Source organism: Oncorhynchus mykiss, chromosome 5 (assembly GCF_013265735.2).
Source record: "Oncorhynchus mykiss isolate Arlee chromosome 5, USDA_OmykA_1.1, whole genome shotgun sequence".
NCBI lineage: Eukaryota > Metazoa > Chordata > Actinopteri > Salmoniformes > Salmonidae > Oncorhynchus > Oncorhynchus mykiss.
The window spans coordinates 59,823,773-59,839,256 of NC_048569.1; the positions used below are offsets into that span (position 1 = coordinate 59,823,773).

The 15,484-nt window shown below is 43.7% G+C and overlaps 1 protein-coding gene across 3 annotated transcripts; it reads left to right on the forward strand.

The window, feature by feature from the left end:
* The first annotated feature begins 3,302 nt into the window (after positions 1 to 3,302).
* Positions 3,303 to 14,455, forward strand: LOC110524196 (megakaryocyte-associated tyrosine-protein kinase). Of its 3 annotated transcripts, none has more exons than XM_021603617.2 (13): positions 3,303 to 3,460; positions 5,291 to 5,348; positions 5,575 to 5,685; positions 5,892 to 6,007; positions 6,230 to 6,449; positions 9,446 to 9,539; positions 9,738 to 9,803; positions 9,927 to 10,026; positions 10,200 to 10,284; positions 10,490 to 10,563; positions 10,778 to 10,973; positions 11,207 to 11,293; positions 12,850 to 14,455. In XM_021603617.2, exons 2-13 carry the CDS (start codon positions 5,340 to 5,342, stop codon positions 13,021 to 13,023), a joined length of 1,332 nt encoding a protein of 443 aa, XP_021459292.2. In that variant the 5' UTR covers positions 3,303 to 3,460; positions 5,291 to 5,339; the 3' UTR covers positions 13,024 to 14,455. The 3 variants fall into 3 exon arrangements, with proteins under 3 accessions (XP_021459292.2, XP_036833878.1, XP_021459293.2); XM_036977983.1 differs by lacking the exon at positions 3,303 to 3,460 and adding an exon at positions 3,469 to 5,031; XM_021603618.2 differs by lacking the exon at positions 3,303 to 3,460 and adding an exon at positions 3,469 to 4,856.
* The last annotated feature ends 1,029 nt before the right edge of the window (positions 14,456 to 15,484 follow it).

Consider the following 15,484-nt stretch of genomic DNA (forward strand, 5'->3'; position numbering starts at 1 on the left):
AAAAACATCAACCAATTTCTAAAGACTGACATCCAGTAGAAGCGATAGGAACTGCAAGCAAGTGCTTTAGAAATCTAGATCCCCATAGAAAACCCATTGAAAAGAGAGTGACCTAAAAAAAAAAGAATCCTGGTTGGTTTGTCCTCGGGGTTTCGCCTGTCAAATAAGTTCTGTTATACACACAGACATCATTCAAACAGTTTTAGAAACTTCAGAGTGTTGTCCAAATCTACTAATAATATGCATATCCTAGCTTCTGGGCCTGAGTAGCAGGCAGTTTACTTTGGGCACTCTTTTCATCCGGACGTGAAAATACCGCCCCCTAGCCTAGAGAGGTTATTGTACAACACACAACTTCATTGTTTTAATGTGAATAACTCACGTCGTTGCGTTTGGTCAAATTCAAGCATAATCCTTTATTCAGGTATAACATGTTACAACATCCTAATCAGACACTCATAATGCACCTGTTTATATATCCTAGATAGGTGCCCCATTAGCGCCATCTCTGGGTTGGCATTATAACCATTATCTTAACATCTTTCTTTTCATTTTGAGTTAGCTCGAACACTTCATACCAATTTAATACAGTGAAAATACCTATTTACATTAAACACTTAATTTTTTTAAAGATTTAAAAAATAAAAAATTGTTGTCCACAGTGCCCATACCGCAGGGGCAGTCTTACATTAGCCCTTGTCCTAGTGCGGCGCACTGGTAGCATATTGGGCACCTCTGGGATCCTTAGGTTCTCTCCCACAGCCTCCTGAAATTGTGTAGGCACGGTCGGCAGAGATAACTGCCCTGGTGGGGTCTTCCCGATCTCCTCATTATGTGTCCTGCCCACACCATCCAGAGGATCTTCCCATTTGTCCCTCCTGTGTCCTATGCTCTCCTGAACTGGGCGTATGTCCTCCTAAGTGGCATCCCTGGCGTGAGGTGACAGGAGCACTCTGACAGTTTTGCCTTGTTTTATTACAGGCAGATTTTTTGCATGCTGGTCATAGTAATGTTTTGACTTGTCCTGACGTGCACTTTGTGTGCCTGAACATCCCTAATGACCTTTGGTGCGAGGAGCTTGGGAGTTGTTGGCAACAGAGAGTGGGTGTTGTACAGGACTGCTGCCGAAGCCCTCTGTGGGAGTATTTCTCCACGCCAAAATGGCTTGTGCCTGCATTGCCTTTGTCTGCTATTTTCACTGCTGACTCTGACCTACCATTACTCTGACTGTGGTATGTATGGTGAAGAGGTCACATGATGAAATTCCCCAGGCTTTTGCAAACAAAGCAAAGTCTTGACTCGTGAACTGGGACACATTATCTGTAACTACACCACTGTCAGGTATGCCATACCTGCTAAACTGCTGCTTACAACAGTCGATGATGCAACCGACTGTTGTGTCAAATCACTTTCTCCACCTCCCAAAAATCTGAATAGTAGTTCACTATAAATCAGAAAAGGAACGTTCTTTACTGTGAACAGATCCATTCCCACTTTAGACCAAGGACGTGTTGGTTGTCATGTGGCTGCAGTGTTTCCTTTTGCTGCTTAGGTAGATTAGCATTACATATGCTGCACACAGCCACAAGATGTTTCATTTCTTGGGTCATGTTGGTCCAGAATACGGAGTCTCTGGCTTTCCCGAGACTGGCTTTGACCCCTGAGTGCCCTGAATGGATACGAGAGAGAGTCATTGGGCGTAGAGTTTCTGGCACTACCACCCTGTCGCTTTTGTAGACAACCTCTTCCTGCATTGTGAGTTAATCTCTGTATGTCCAGTAGTCCCTCACCAGGATGGGCGTACTCTTTATTGTGTCCGGCCAGCCTCTTAGGATAAAAGACTGAAGCATTGGAGAAGTCTTGTCCTCTGCTGAATGAGCTTTGCTAGCATCCCATGTCTTCCTTTCTTGTATACTACCTGTGGTTGATAACGCTGAAGCTTTAGCGTCATCCTTTTGAAGTCGCTTCGGCCCAGACAGAAGAGGTTTTTTGAAGATAACCTCAAGCAGCTTGTGATCAGTGTGCACCGTGATGAAGTTCCTACCATGAAGGTATTGATCAAAACGGTCACAGGCGAACACCATGGCTAGGCACTCCTTTTTAAGTTGGCCATATCCTTGCTCCATGGGTGTCAATGTCCTTGAAGCAAATGCAATGGGCTGCCCCTTCTGCAAGAGTACTGCCCCTAGGCCTTTACCACTTGCATCACATTGTAGGGTCACTTCAGAGAGGTCAAAGTACCTCAGTATTGGTTCGTTGCTTACCAACTTCTTGATTTGCTTCAATGCATCATGTTGATCACCTGACGCAATGGCTCGCATACGTCAGACGAGGTAGGAATTTGGCTAAGTAATTTACAAAACCAAGCAGTCGCTGCGCTGCTTTTGCACCTGTAGGTGGCGGCATTTGCTTTACTGCCTCCACCTTCTTGGGGTCTGGCTTCAGGTCTTCAGCTGTCAAAAGATGTCCCTTGTATGTAATACTGGTGAGCCTGAGCTTAACTTTGTCTTTATTCAGCTTTAGATTCATCTCCCTTGCTCTTTGCAAGAGCTGAGTCAGGTTGTGGTCATGGTCCTGCACTGCTTCTTCCATTGTAGCACCACAGCCGTGATGTCATCAGCTATGATGCTTATTCCTGACAGTGCCTGAAGTGCTTCATGTTGCCTTCGCTGGTTTCATTCCAAATGGTAACTTTGTCCACCGGTATCTACCATTGGGGTCCAAAATGTGGTGGGTCAACTACGCTTCATCCAAACATATCTGCCAGTAACCACTTTTTGCATCCATAACTGAAAAGATTTTCACTTTTGCCAGGCTTGGCAGTATCTCTTCAATGGTAGGCATTTGGTAATGTGTCCTACATAAGGCTTTGTTCAGTGAACTTGGATCAAGGCAGATTCTTATTTTGCCAGGCTTTTCCACCACAACCATGTTGCTTATCCACTTAGTAGGTTTGGTGACCTTCGTAATGACACCCTGTTCCTCGATTGACTCAACAGCCTTTAGTATCTTTTCCTTCCGTGGAATGGGGATTCAGAGGGGAAGCTGTTGAACTTATCTAACAGACTCATCCACCACCAGGCGAAGCCCTTCAAAAACGTCCTCAAACTGTTTCAATATTGCTTCTGAGGTGTTCGAGTCTGGTGGGACCTTTTGTTTTTAGTGTTGACATGATGAATGGCATGCTGGTGGTTGAACTGTAGCAACTTAAGTTTTTCACATATTTCTGCTGAAAGGAGAGGCTTTTGCAAGGTTTTTCACCACTTGGAACTTGAGTACATGTTTCCCCATCCTGATTGGCTTGTAGTTCACTCCCCTACTGCCTTAGCCTTGCTTGGTTGTGGCTTTGTATCTCCATCCTGCATTACTTGTATAAAGTCTCTGTCGCTGAGTATATTGACAGTTGAGCCACTGTCTAGCTGGCATTTGATCATAATCACAGTTATTACATATCAATGGGGTAAGCTTTAAAGTTTGTAAACCATTTATCTTTGCCACTTTGAACAGAATTAACATCTCATGTATAGAATGTCTGCTTCTTCAGCATCATTTTGATCACTGCATGTATACTGTTCTAGCAGATTGACAGGCTTACTTTGTCTGCACACTTTTGCAAAATGTATTTTTTTTTTCAAAGAATTTGCATATAACCTCATATGGTGGGCATTTGGCTCTTGCGTGTGTTGATCCACAGTACCTGCACACTTCTTTAGTATTTTTCTCCTTAGACCACTGTCCGATGAATCATGTTTCCATTTTCTGTCGACATGGTCTCTGTATTTGTTCTGAGTGGCATAAGTGACTGATTCTGCCTGTTCAGGGACAGTGTTCATATTTTTAAATTGGATCTGCGTCTGTTCGTTTGCTCTGCATATATCCATGCCTTTTTATTCAGCGTTGTGGTTCGCGCAGCATACTTTACTCCGTTATCTTTACAGCCAATCACAAGTCTGTCTCTGATCGTTTCGTCTCTCATTGACCCGAAATCACAAGAATCCGAAAATTGACGCAACCTCACAATATATTGACCAGACGTCTCTTCTTGAGTTTGTTCACGTGTTAAAAATGAATCTTTCATTAATCACATTACGAGTGGGTTAAAAATGTATTTGTAAAACGTCAAGGATTTTCTTATAATTGTTTATATCCTCTTCCCCCAGATCTAGGTGACGCTGAAGCATATGGCACTCTCTTCCAATAACACTGAGCAGTGTTGCCACTCTCACATGCGGGTCTTTAAAAAAAATCTAAACCTGTAGCGTTTTAATAATTCTCCCACTGATCACGGAAAAACAACTAGTTTTGGTACAAATCGCCGTTCATGTCCATGGCGCTAGCCACCGGAATTTTTACTGAGAGACATTGCAGGCTCTTCGTACTCGTTCATTTGTTCCACTTATTTGTGTTTATCCGACAGCGATTACATTGTCCACATACTTTATCCTATTTTCCGTGGCGCTTGACTTTGGGTTATTTTCGCTGACACCATGTTTTAATGTGAATAACTCACGTCGGAGAGTTTGGTAAAGTTCAAGCATAATCCTTTACTCAGGTGTTACAGGTCACAACATCCCAATCAGACACTCGTAATATACCTGTTAATATATCATAGCCCCACTGGCGACATCCCTGGGTTGGCGTTATAGCCATTATCTTAACATTATGTGCTTGTCGTTGGAACCTTTAACCGCAAGAAGGAAGAATTACGCATCCACTTCTACCTCGATTCTCTTTGTTACTAAATAGCCTTATAGGCTTCCGCACTCATTCCACAAATCGAAACTGCAATGAGAAATATGACAGATCGAATCCTAATGCTGATCTACATTGTGAACACATTTAGCGTGTTCCCATAGGTAAGTAACGGTTTCAGCTCAATGGTATAGCTTCACTTGAGTTCTCATTATCAGGAAATAAATAGTCTTAGTTCACACGTCCATTGCGACAGCTCACTAAATGCCTGCATCTTATGACCACTCATCACGTCTGTCTTTGGACCATATTACAGTTTGCTTCATTGCTGAGCCACAGGTATCTGACTGCCATATGATGTCCCACCTTGAGTGGTCTGTTTTAATGCTGTTGCCTATTTATTTTTCTTATATTGAACTGCTCCTACAACTAGGTTTTATTTTTTTAGGAATGTATATATTTTAATGACTAGGAAGGGAGCAGTGGTAGGCTACTGTTACTCTAACATGTTGTTTATTTAGCCTACTATTATTGCTAGAATTGTGTTACAAGTTTTCCAGATGGTGTTTCTCATAAGAAATTTGCTCTCCTTGAACAGGTGTTCTCATTACTGATGAATTTACATCTACCCAAACTTATTCTTGAGGATGGCAACGGTATGTATCAATTGTATGTCCCGGGTCAGTTACTGGGAGATAAAACCATTAGTTCTGTCATGACACTGAATCGCTTGTTTATCAGTTTGTAGGTAATAGTGACTCAATCCCTCCTGAGAAATAACTGGTTAATGTACCACCATGCCTGAACTTGAATTTTATTTTGAGTTTCTGAGCAACTGATGCTGTAAATGTCAAAGTCGCCTTCTCTATCTCTCCCTTATAGAAGAGTTGGGCGTCCGGCACACGTGTTGCCAAGAGTGACCACAGCAAACCTAAAGCTGGTGAACTGGCCTACCGCAAAGGAGACATCCTCACTATTGTGGAAACGGGGACGGTACATAACAATTTATGTTGTTATTCTGGGGTCAGAAAAGGGGCTCAGAGGCCCTCGTTGCACACAATGTACTTTTCAAATGTAATAATCCAAACTTTCCCCTGCTCTTTGTGCACTCTGTCTACTCTGGTGGGGGCTCTATAAATACAGTTGAGATTAAATGAAGCTATGATTCTACTGAATGCTATTCTGATGCTGTTTTCTAGGGGAAACGACATTACAAGGCCAGACACAACACCACAGGAGAGGAAGGACTCGTCTCTGCCACCAACGTGCGAGAACGAGAGGCCATTTGCGTCGACCCTAGTCTCAGTCTCATGCCGTAGGTCAATTTAAGGCTATGCGTCTGGCCTTCTATATATAGACCTATACTACAATACACCTACTTTATAGCATACAACTATAGTACTATTGAGATGGAAGATTTGGTCCAGTTTGGTTAGCTGTGAGCTAGGGCCAAGTGGTTTTCCTGACCATGCGACAATTCCTGGCCCTTTATAGAACATATCTAATCCTGACCAATAACTTTGTTGGTCCATGCCAGCTGGTTCCATGGGAAGATCTCAGGTCCTGAGGCGGTGTCCAAGCTGCTGCCTGTGGAGGATGGCCTGTTCCTGGTGCGGGAGTCCATCCGCCACCATGGTGATTACGTGCTCTGTGTCAGCTACTCCAGCCAGGTCATCCACTACCGAGTCATCTACCAGGACAGCAAACTGACCATCGACAACACCCAGTACTTCTACAACCTCTTAGAAATGATCGAGGTGAGGAGGAGATATATCTTTTTAATTTAAACTTTTATTTATCAAGTTTAGTCTCATTGAGATAAAAAAATATATATTTTGTAAGACAGACCTTATTGGTAGGGTCAGGAGTTTTTATATAGAAAATTAGCTGAACATGTTGGGATATGTGTATACGCAGTGCAGAACTTTTAATAAACAGCATAACATTCATAAGGCCACGGGGCCAGACGGAATGCCTGGATCGTACTCGGCGCATGCGCTGACAGATGGCAAGTGTCTTCACTGACATTTTCAACCTCTCCCTGATCCACTCTGTAATGCCTATATGTTTCAAGCAGACCACCATAGTCCCGTGCTCAGGAACGCCAAGTTAACCTGCCTAAATTACCATCGCCCCGTAGCACTCAGCATGTTGTTAATTGGCGACAGCTCAGCATTCAACACCATACCTCCCTCCAAGCTCATCACCAAGCTCAGGACCCTGGGACTCCCTTTGCAACTGGATCCTTGACTTCTTGACGGGCCGTCCCCAGGCGGTGAGGGTAGTCAACAACATTTGCCGCGCTAACCGTCAACACTGGGGCCCCTCAGGGGTATTTTCTTAGTCCCCTCCTGTACTCTCTGTTCATCCACGGCTGTGGGGCCGCGCACGACTCCAACACCATCATAAAGTTTGCTGACGACACGACATTGGTAGTACTGATCACAGGCAAAGATGAGGCAGCCTATAGGGAGGAGGTCAGAGACCTGGCAGTCTGGTGCCAGGTCAACAACCTCTCCCTCAATGTCAGCAAGACAAAGGAGCCTATCGTGGACTACTACAGGAAACGGAGGGGTGAGCACACCCTTATCCACATCAAAGGGGCTGTAGTGGAGTGGGTCGAGAGCGTCAAGTTCTTTGGTGACCAGCCTTTCAAAGCACATCATAGCTTCAGACGTGAGCACTACGGGTCAGTAGTGATTTTGGCAGGTTACCTTAGTGTTCTTGGGCGCAGGGGCTATGATGGTCTGCTTAAAACACGTTGTTATTACAGACTCAGACAGGGAGAGATGAAAATGTCAGTGAAGACATTTGCCAGTTGGTCAGCTCATGCTCGCAGTACACAGCCGAGAGCGTGATCACACAGTCTTTCGGAACAGCTAGTGCACTCATGCATGTTTCAGTGTTATTTACCTTGAAGCGAGCATAGAAGTGGTTTAGCTTGTCTGGTAGGCTCGTGTCACTGGGCAGCTCTCGGCTGTGCTTCCATTTGCAATCTTTAATGCTTTGCAAGCCCTGCCACATCCGGCGAGTGTCAGAGCCGGTGTAGTACGATTCGATCTCTAAGCCATACAAAAGACAAGACTGCTAAATAGCTAATCAAATGGCTACCAGGACTACCTGCATATGCACACACACTGGACTCAACCCACACACTCACACATATTACACTTACACCACATCGCATACACACACACACACACTACATACGCCCACACCTGCATGCTGGTGGTATTTGCTACGACCTGCATGCTGACGCCATGCACACATTTTCATACCACATACTCTGCTGCTACAGCTCATTCTATTATATCCTGTTGTCTACTCACTTTACCCCTATAGCTACCTCAATTACCTCGTACCCCTGCACATCGACTCGGCACATGACAAATAAAATGTGATTTGATTTGGTACTGGTACTCGCTGTTTATAGCTATGTTATTTTGAATCGTTTTAGTTTTTCATTGTGTATTAATTCCTTGTGTCACTTTATCTTTAACTCTGAATTGTTGGAAAATACCACTAAGTAAGCATTTCACTGTTAGTCTACACCTGTGGTTTACGACACGTGGCAAATAACATTTGATTTGAGGGTCTCCTAACAAATATCTTGCCTAGGGTTTTATACTGATGAGCTAATGTTCATTGTCACAGCAGGGAGCCTCTCTATGGAAAAATGATCACACTGAATTTGACTTGAACCACACCAAGGCTAACTGTGACCCATTTGAAAGGAAGTATCGTTTACGGTTTACAAGAAAGACTTAAGTCTGAGCAGACCTTTTTAATGTTTATATTGAGCCTATGAGTTTCCGAGCTATTGGAAAGCACAGCCACAATGGTGTTTGGAGATGTGAGTGACTGTAAAGACTAAATATGCCTCACCACTCCCTTATCTGTGGAGCACAGATGTCTTTAGTCCAGACTCATATCGCTGACTAACTCTTGTGAGGAAATAAAGGGAGAATCCAGCTGCTCCCTGACACACACACAGCTGTGGGCAGGACTATTGGATTTAAAAATAAAATATGTTTGTGTACAGTTCACCATACCATCATTCTGTTTTCGTTTCGATAGTACTAAATTGGTTTAGTTTTAGAATGGAAAAACTAACATTAAGTACTGTACATACATTCAGTATACTGTAGGTGGCCCATACACACACTTGTGTTATGAGTTTTGGCAACAAACTTAGTAAAAAAAAATGAACAACCCTCATAAGTTTGCGACAGATATATTTTGTGAATCTAGCTCAAACGGCACGTCATAACAGTCGTCAGGACACAAGTCTTCTTTAGTTTCACTGCAAAGCCAGAGTGCACTAGCCACAGAGTGCACTAGCCACAGAGTGCACTAGCCACAGAGTGCACTAGCCACACTAGCCACAGAGTGCACTAGCCACAAAGTGCACTAGCCACAGAGTGCACTAGCCACAGAGTGCACTAGCCACAGAGTGCACTAGCCACAGAGTGCACTAGCCACAGAGTGCACTAGCCACAAAGTGCACTAGCCACAAAGTGCACTAGCCACAGAGTGCACTAGCCACAGAGTGCACTAGCCACAGAGTGCACTAGCCACAGAGTGCACTAGCCACAGAGTGCACTAGCCACAAAGTGCACTAGCCACAGCTGATATGGAGCAGGTGTTGAAGCTTAGCTCTCTAACACAGCATTATTCTCTCCAAAAGTGTCAATGACAGTATAGTTCAGCCTCTGTTTTTAATATAAGCTGTCACTAATGGCTATCTTTGCAGTTCTACTCCAAGCACAAGGGAGCTATTGTTACCAAACTTCTAAAGCCCAAAGAGAAGGAGGGCACAAAGTCAGCTGAGTTGGAGCTGTCTAAAAGTAAGTGCTTGGGCTTTACAGTCTCATGATGTGTCAGAGTTGGCCTCCTCAAGGCTCAAAGATCTATGCCTTTCTGTGTGGGGGCCACAGGGTATTTTGTGGGTGGGAGGGTGTGTCTCACGTCTTTTCTTTTGAAGTGAGAGCTATAAAGAATGAAAAGCTACTTGTTTTAGACTGGTGTCTCTGTCTGTGTCACAGCGGGATGGCTGCTGGATATCAGGGAGCTGACCTTGGGAGGGAGCATCGGGGAGGGGGAGTTTGGAGGTGAGATTGCAATGTCTTATTGTGAATTTTTTTAATGAGCCGGTAAACCATTCTAACGTTGAATTGAACCCTGATTCTAGATGTTACAGGTTGAATTGACAGTCTCATCCTTTTGTCCCCTAGCGGTGTATGAAGGAGACTACATGGGCCAGAAGGTGGCAGTAAAGAACATTAAATGTGATGTAACAGCACAGGCATTCTTAGAAGAGACCACTGTTATGACGTGAGTCGACAGTAACGAGACATGTTTTCTTGATTAACTTAATTAATTAAATTTAGGAATTTCTGTCTTTTTTTCCTTCGTCCCCTTTTTCCTTCCTTTTCTTGCTTACTTCCTTGCTTCCTCACCCTTCATTCCTTCCTTAATTGATTGTTTTTGGTCTGACTCTCCACTAGGAAACTGCAGCATAAGAATCTGGTGCGGTTGTTGGGGGTGATCCTACACAATGGACTGCACATCGTCACAGAGCTCATGGCCAAGGTACTGCTGCCGTGACTTCAGTACAGTCAATCTGTCATCACCGTCAATCAAGACTAACAAATATACTAGGAGTAGACTTAATCTCAGTCCAGGAGACTGGCCTTAAAAGCTTGTTGATGCAAAACAATTGTAGCAAGCACACACTTAGGGACTAATTTAGATTACACAACTCTTTTCCAACCGTCTCTTTAATTGTGCGTTGCAGGGTAATCTGGTGAACTTCCTCCGGACAAGGGGCCGTTATGTCATCAACACTGACCAGCTACTGCGCTTTGCACTGTGAGACCATATCATAGAGTTAAATAGAACTCTATACACTGTACATTACTACAGTCACACTGCCCTTTAACAGTCATTCATAGCAGTCATTCATAGCTGATCCCATCCCATATACAGTTGAATGGCTCTTCTTGGTACTCTCCCTGCCGCATTACCAACTTTACATTTGTGTCTATTTCAGTATATAAGACTGTGTGTGTTGTTGTGTGTTCAGAGATGTATGTGAGGGTATGGAGTACCTGGAGTCTAAGAGGTTGGTCCACAGAGACCTAGCGGCCCGTAACATCCTGGTCTCCAACGAGGGCGTGGCCAAGGTCAGTGACTTTGGATTGACCAAGTTGGACTGCAAGGCCTCAGACAATGCTAAACTACCAGTCAAATGGACAGCCCCTGAAGCCCTGAAGAAAGAGGTATGATGGTGTTTACCTCTCAAACGTTTATCACGCTTGCAGTAGAGACGTATGTGTATTCACAGACTTAAAGAATGTATAATTCATGTGAATCGTGTACGATTGTTGGCTGGTGTCAGGGCTTTAGCCTATGGCGTTATTAGACAATACTTCATGTCAGTCAGCCATCGGTGTTGGGATTTTTCATACCTATCATTGATTTGCCTTTGTGGTAATGTGTGGTTGTCTTACAGAAATTCTCCACGCGGTCAGACGTATGGAGCTACGGAGTTCTCCTCTGGGAGACGTTCTCTTATGGTCGACAACCCTACCCCAAGATGGTGAGTCCTGACTTTACATCACCGTTCATAATGATCAGTGGAGTTATGAGTCACTGTGGAAGCACAATGCCACAAAAATTTGAAGGAGACAAATGTGAACTGTTTTTTTTTTTCCTTCGAAAAATCAATCAAGGCAGTCCACCCCAGTTGCTCACTTTCTTAAGGTGGTGTAATGCGCGGAACGATGGCATGCCATAGCTCTCTGTCATTCATGGAAGCTGCAAGGTCCTCTGTTCTGACACCAGTGTTGCAGCAGGAGAGCCACGGTGTCCTCTGGATACCTGCGACAGTGTCCAGTGTCCTTATCTTACCGCTGATCAGTGACAAAGTGCCAACCCAGTAGTTTTTACTACCTGGTGCACCATAGACATCCTGACACCAGCGCGTTTCACCTATTATGGTTGGTCCTAATGGGAAACGTTCATTTTTTAATATATATATATATTTTTACATGTATGCCTTTATGACCCATTATCCACGTACGTCAGCAGTGCTTTATCCACTGATAGACTTACGGTATTGAAACGAAGGAAACTCCGCCGGAGGTTAAAGGCCGTGTAAGTGCGTCACAGGACAAGGATTTGCACCGGACTCATTTGATCTCTCCTGAATGGGTGTCGGGGGAAATGAGGGGATTCATAAGCTTGGCTCTGGTCCTACTGTGTGTAGTTATGATGTTTTACCAGTAGGGGACCCCTGTGAATAGGTTTAAACCATGTTTCTGATGCGGTCATATACTGTAGTCTGTCCCAGACCTGTTTCTTTAGCACTACATTTTCGTTGACACCATATGTGTTAATTTGAAGAAAAACACCCTAGTCTTGGTGAAGCAGCACCGATAACTGCCCTGTCATCACGGCAGAGTTTGTTAACTCTAGAGAAATGGAAGGGTACATTATTTATTTACGTCATACTTAAAATCCTCTTTATTCATGCCTTATCTGTTTGTAGGGAGTCTCAGTTACTCCCCACACAGGTATGTAAAGCAGAGAATCAAAGCAATGGCACTAAGCAGGTAATCATGGCAGGGATAAACCAGGATTAGTGCTTGTAGGCCGCGTTTCTACGGCAACAGCTCCTGTTGGCAGCCAGCCAAAAAGAAGAACGAAGGGGTGGGGTGAGGAGGGTGAGAGAGCTTGTGTGTTCATGAGTGCGTATGTGTGTTTGTACATGTAGGGGGGAAGAGATTATGGAACTTGCACTCTCCTGTGACACACAGTCTCACTGTCAATCCGTTGTTCCTGTGCAGCCCTATCCCTGTTTACCTGGCAGGTCAGGGGGAATATGAGGACATGGCATGGGCAGCCAGCGGGGGATCAACTAGACTGACTTAAAGCATGCTTAGTGGTGGTTTAACCATATAATTAGAATGAGTGGCTCATACTGTACTTGTTTAATGCAGGCGATGTAGCATACAGATACAGTATGTAGACAAAATGTTGTGTGTTTGATATTCATTTTGTGTCCACTAAAAAGTTAACAGGCCCTTTAAGAGGGGATGACATTATCACGTGTTCCATATTTTTCTATCTTTCTCCTTATGTCTCCCTCCTCAGTCTCTGAAGGAGGTGAAGGAGCTTGTGGAGCAGGGTTACCGTATGGAGGCTCCAGAGGAGTGTCCCCCCAGTGTCTACGCCCTGATGAGGTGCTGCTGGGAGGCTGAACCCAGGAAGAGGCCCTCTTTCCAGAAACTACAGGAGAAGCTGGAGAGAGAGCTGACCAAACAATAGCCCTGGCTGCTGAAGTCAATTTAATAATCCTATTCAAATAACTACTGGGCTCTTGTTTTGAGCTGCCTGGAGCAGGGACAGTAACCCGGGACAGGTGGACCCAAGTGGTTACCGCTCGCTTCACAGCTTTCCCGGGAAACTCTCTGTATTCTAGCATCACACGGACAAAAGTGTAGCGGATGAAGGAGTTTGCTTCTGCTGCTGCTGCGTTCGCGGTAGAACACACCGCGTGGCGGTGGTGCTTTGTGCGTGCACACATCCTGTAAATGGCTACAGTGTAAAATCATGCATCTTGATTTGCTTAAAGAAAAAGCATATTGTTTTTATGGCAAAATCGTTTAAACGTGTGTTGAGTTTGTGCGATGAAGGATGCAGGATATTATACTAAGACATAACCTGTAACAACATATTATCGATTTTTATTGTATTTTTATGGAATGATCTACTGTAATGAGGAGTCCTTACACTTATTTCTGTCTGTGTTATTAGAGGGAGCAATTCAACTCGTCATGTCTCCACACCCCAATTCTCTTTCCTGAGTAACACATTATTTGTGTTACCAATATGGGGCCATTATTTTTCTTTCATAAGAGACAGAGAGCGAAAAGGATAGAGGGAGAGCGAGATGGAAAGAGGGAAAATGCTGATCCGGGATTAAATCCCAGATCATCCGTATCTGCTTGTTTCAGACTGTAATTGTCCAGCAATATGCCCTGCGACTCGGGGGCTTAATATGTGAAATCTTGAATGTTATTGCTGATATTAGTAAGGAATTACAAAGCCGACAGCAGTTTGTCTGTGTACAAGCTCTGAGGAGCTACAGGGGATTGGGACGGAATATCCTATTTTATTTTCAGTTCATTTGCCATAAATGTAGTAGACCTATACTCCCATAAAACCAGTGACTCAGCAGGTCTTAGTCGATCTATCTGTGTAAAGGGAATTTCTTTATTAAACCCAGTTCCTAAAAGCAAAGGGGTGCTCGGTTTGAACAGAAATTGTTGGATTTTGGACAATGGACATTTGCAAAGAAGAGAAAACATGCTGCATCTGGGGTTTACAAAAAAATATATTAAAAAAATAATGTAATGTAAAAATGTAGATAAGGGACTTGCCTCTAAAACAACCAAGGTTCCTCTGTCTTCAAGCAGCTATGATTTAACTCAACCCAGATTAGAGAGGGGAGCGATTTTTATTGTATTATTGTTGTCACGTTACAACCCAAATTAAAGATGTCATTAGTATTAAGTCTTTGTAAGCCTGGTATTTGTCTTTCACCCATGGGATGGACCCCAGATTGGGTCCTGATCTGCTCCCATCACATCACCATAGGGGCCTGTGTGTTGATTTGCTTTGTTTCCCTAAAACGTCTCATGGATGATTTGAAATGTTCCAAGAAATGCTGAAAAAATAAATAGGAATATTTTTTAACTTATTCAAAGATTTAGGTGGCATTTGACTTATTTCTGGTTCAAGACGACGGGTATTGAAGACGGAATTGTGTGAATTGAAGAAGGGATTGTCTGTGATTTAAGGAGAAGCCCTACAGTGTACTGGCCACTACCGGTACCATGCAGTAGATTTAAAATGACTGGAAACCACTTAAATTCAACTGGATCCCATTCTCATGCACTCAAGTTATTGCAAACTCACTACTGTAGAACAACATTAAGTAGGAGTTTGTTTACGATAAAAAATCCTTTGTTCTGTTAGCCATCTCATTAGAAATATTTTAGAATGTTGACGTTTAACTATGGTAGTCTTCCTATACACAGACGACACTCTGTGCGTAGGGCCCCGCGGCCATTAGGGGGCCCCCCACCAAAAACAAAGAAAACATCTAAGTCTCAATTTACTGTAGAATGGGTGCAATTTCAAAATTTGGTAGCGCATCAGCAGTTTTTCTCTTGTGTCAGTGTCAGTCACTGACAGTCACTCAATTAGTCCATGTTCACTAACAGTTTATAAGATTTCTTAGGTAATTAAGTCTAGCCGGCTATCTAAACCTCATCTACTGGGCACGTCCCCAGGAGCCCTAACCTCCAGGGAGACTCCGACCCCCAGGGAGCCTCCATTGATTTTGTTAGTCACCCAAGTATCGTATGAACATGGCATAAGTGTATGAACACTACACATGTCACTATAATAACATATTACAGTATATCGTTATGGCTCTTCCAATAAGACCGGAGAAGTCTGGTGCTAGAGTGGAGGTCAGAGTGGATACGGGAGCATTTAAAAAAAAAAATATTTTGAAAGCGTGTTTAAATGCTACTATTTAGACATTCTAATGAGACCATGTTGGTGTTTGACTTGTCGTCAACCGGGTCATTATTAGTTACGTTGGCCAGGCCTTTCTTGGACTGCTCCGTTGATAATTGTGGCCAAGGCTGAGCTTAACCTAAAGTTGACTGGGAAATAAGGATCATGTTGACCAAGCCTGTGCTGGAACTGTTAGACT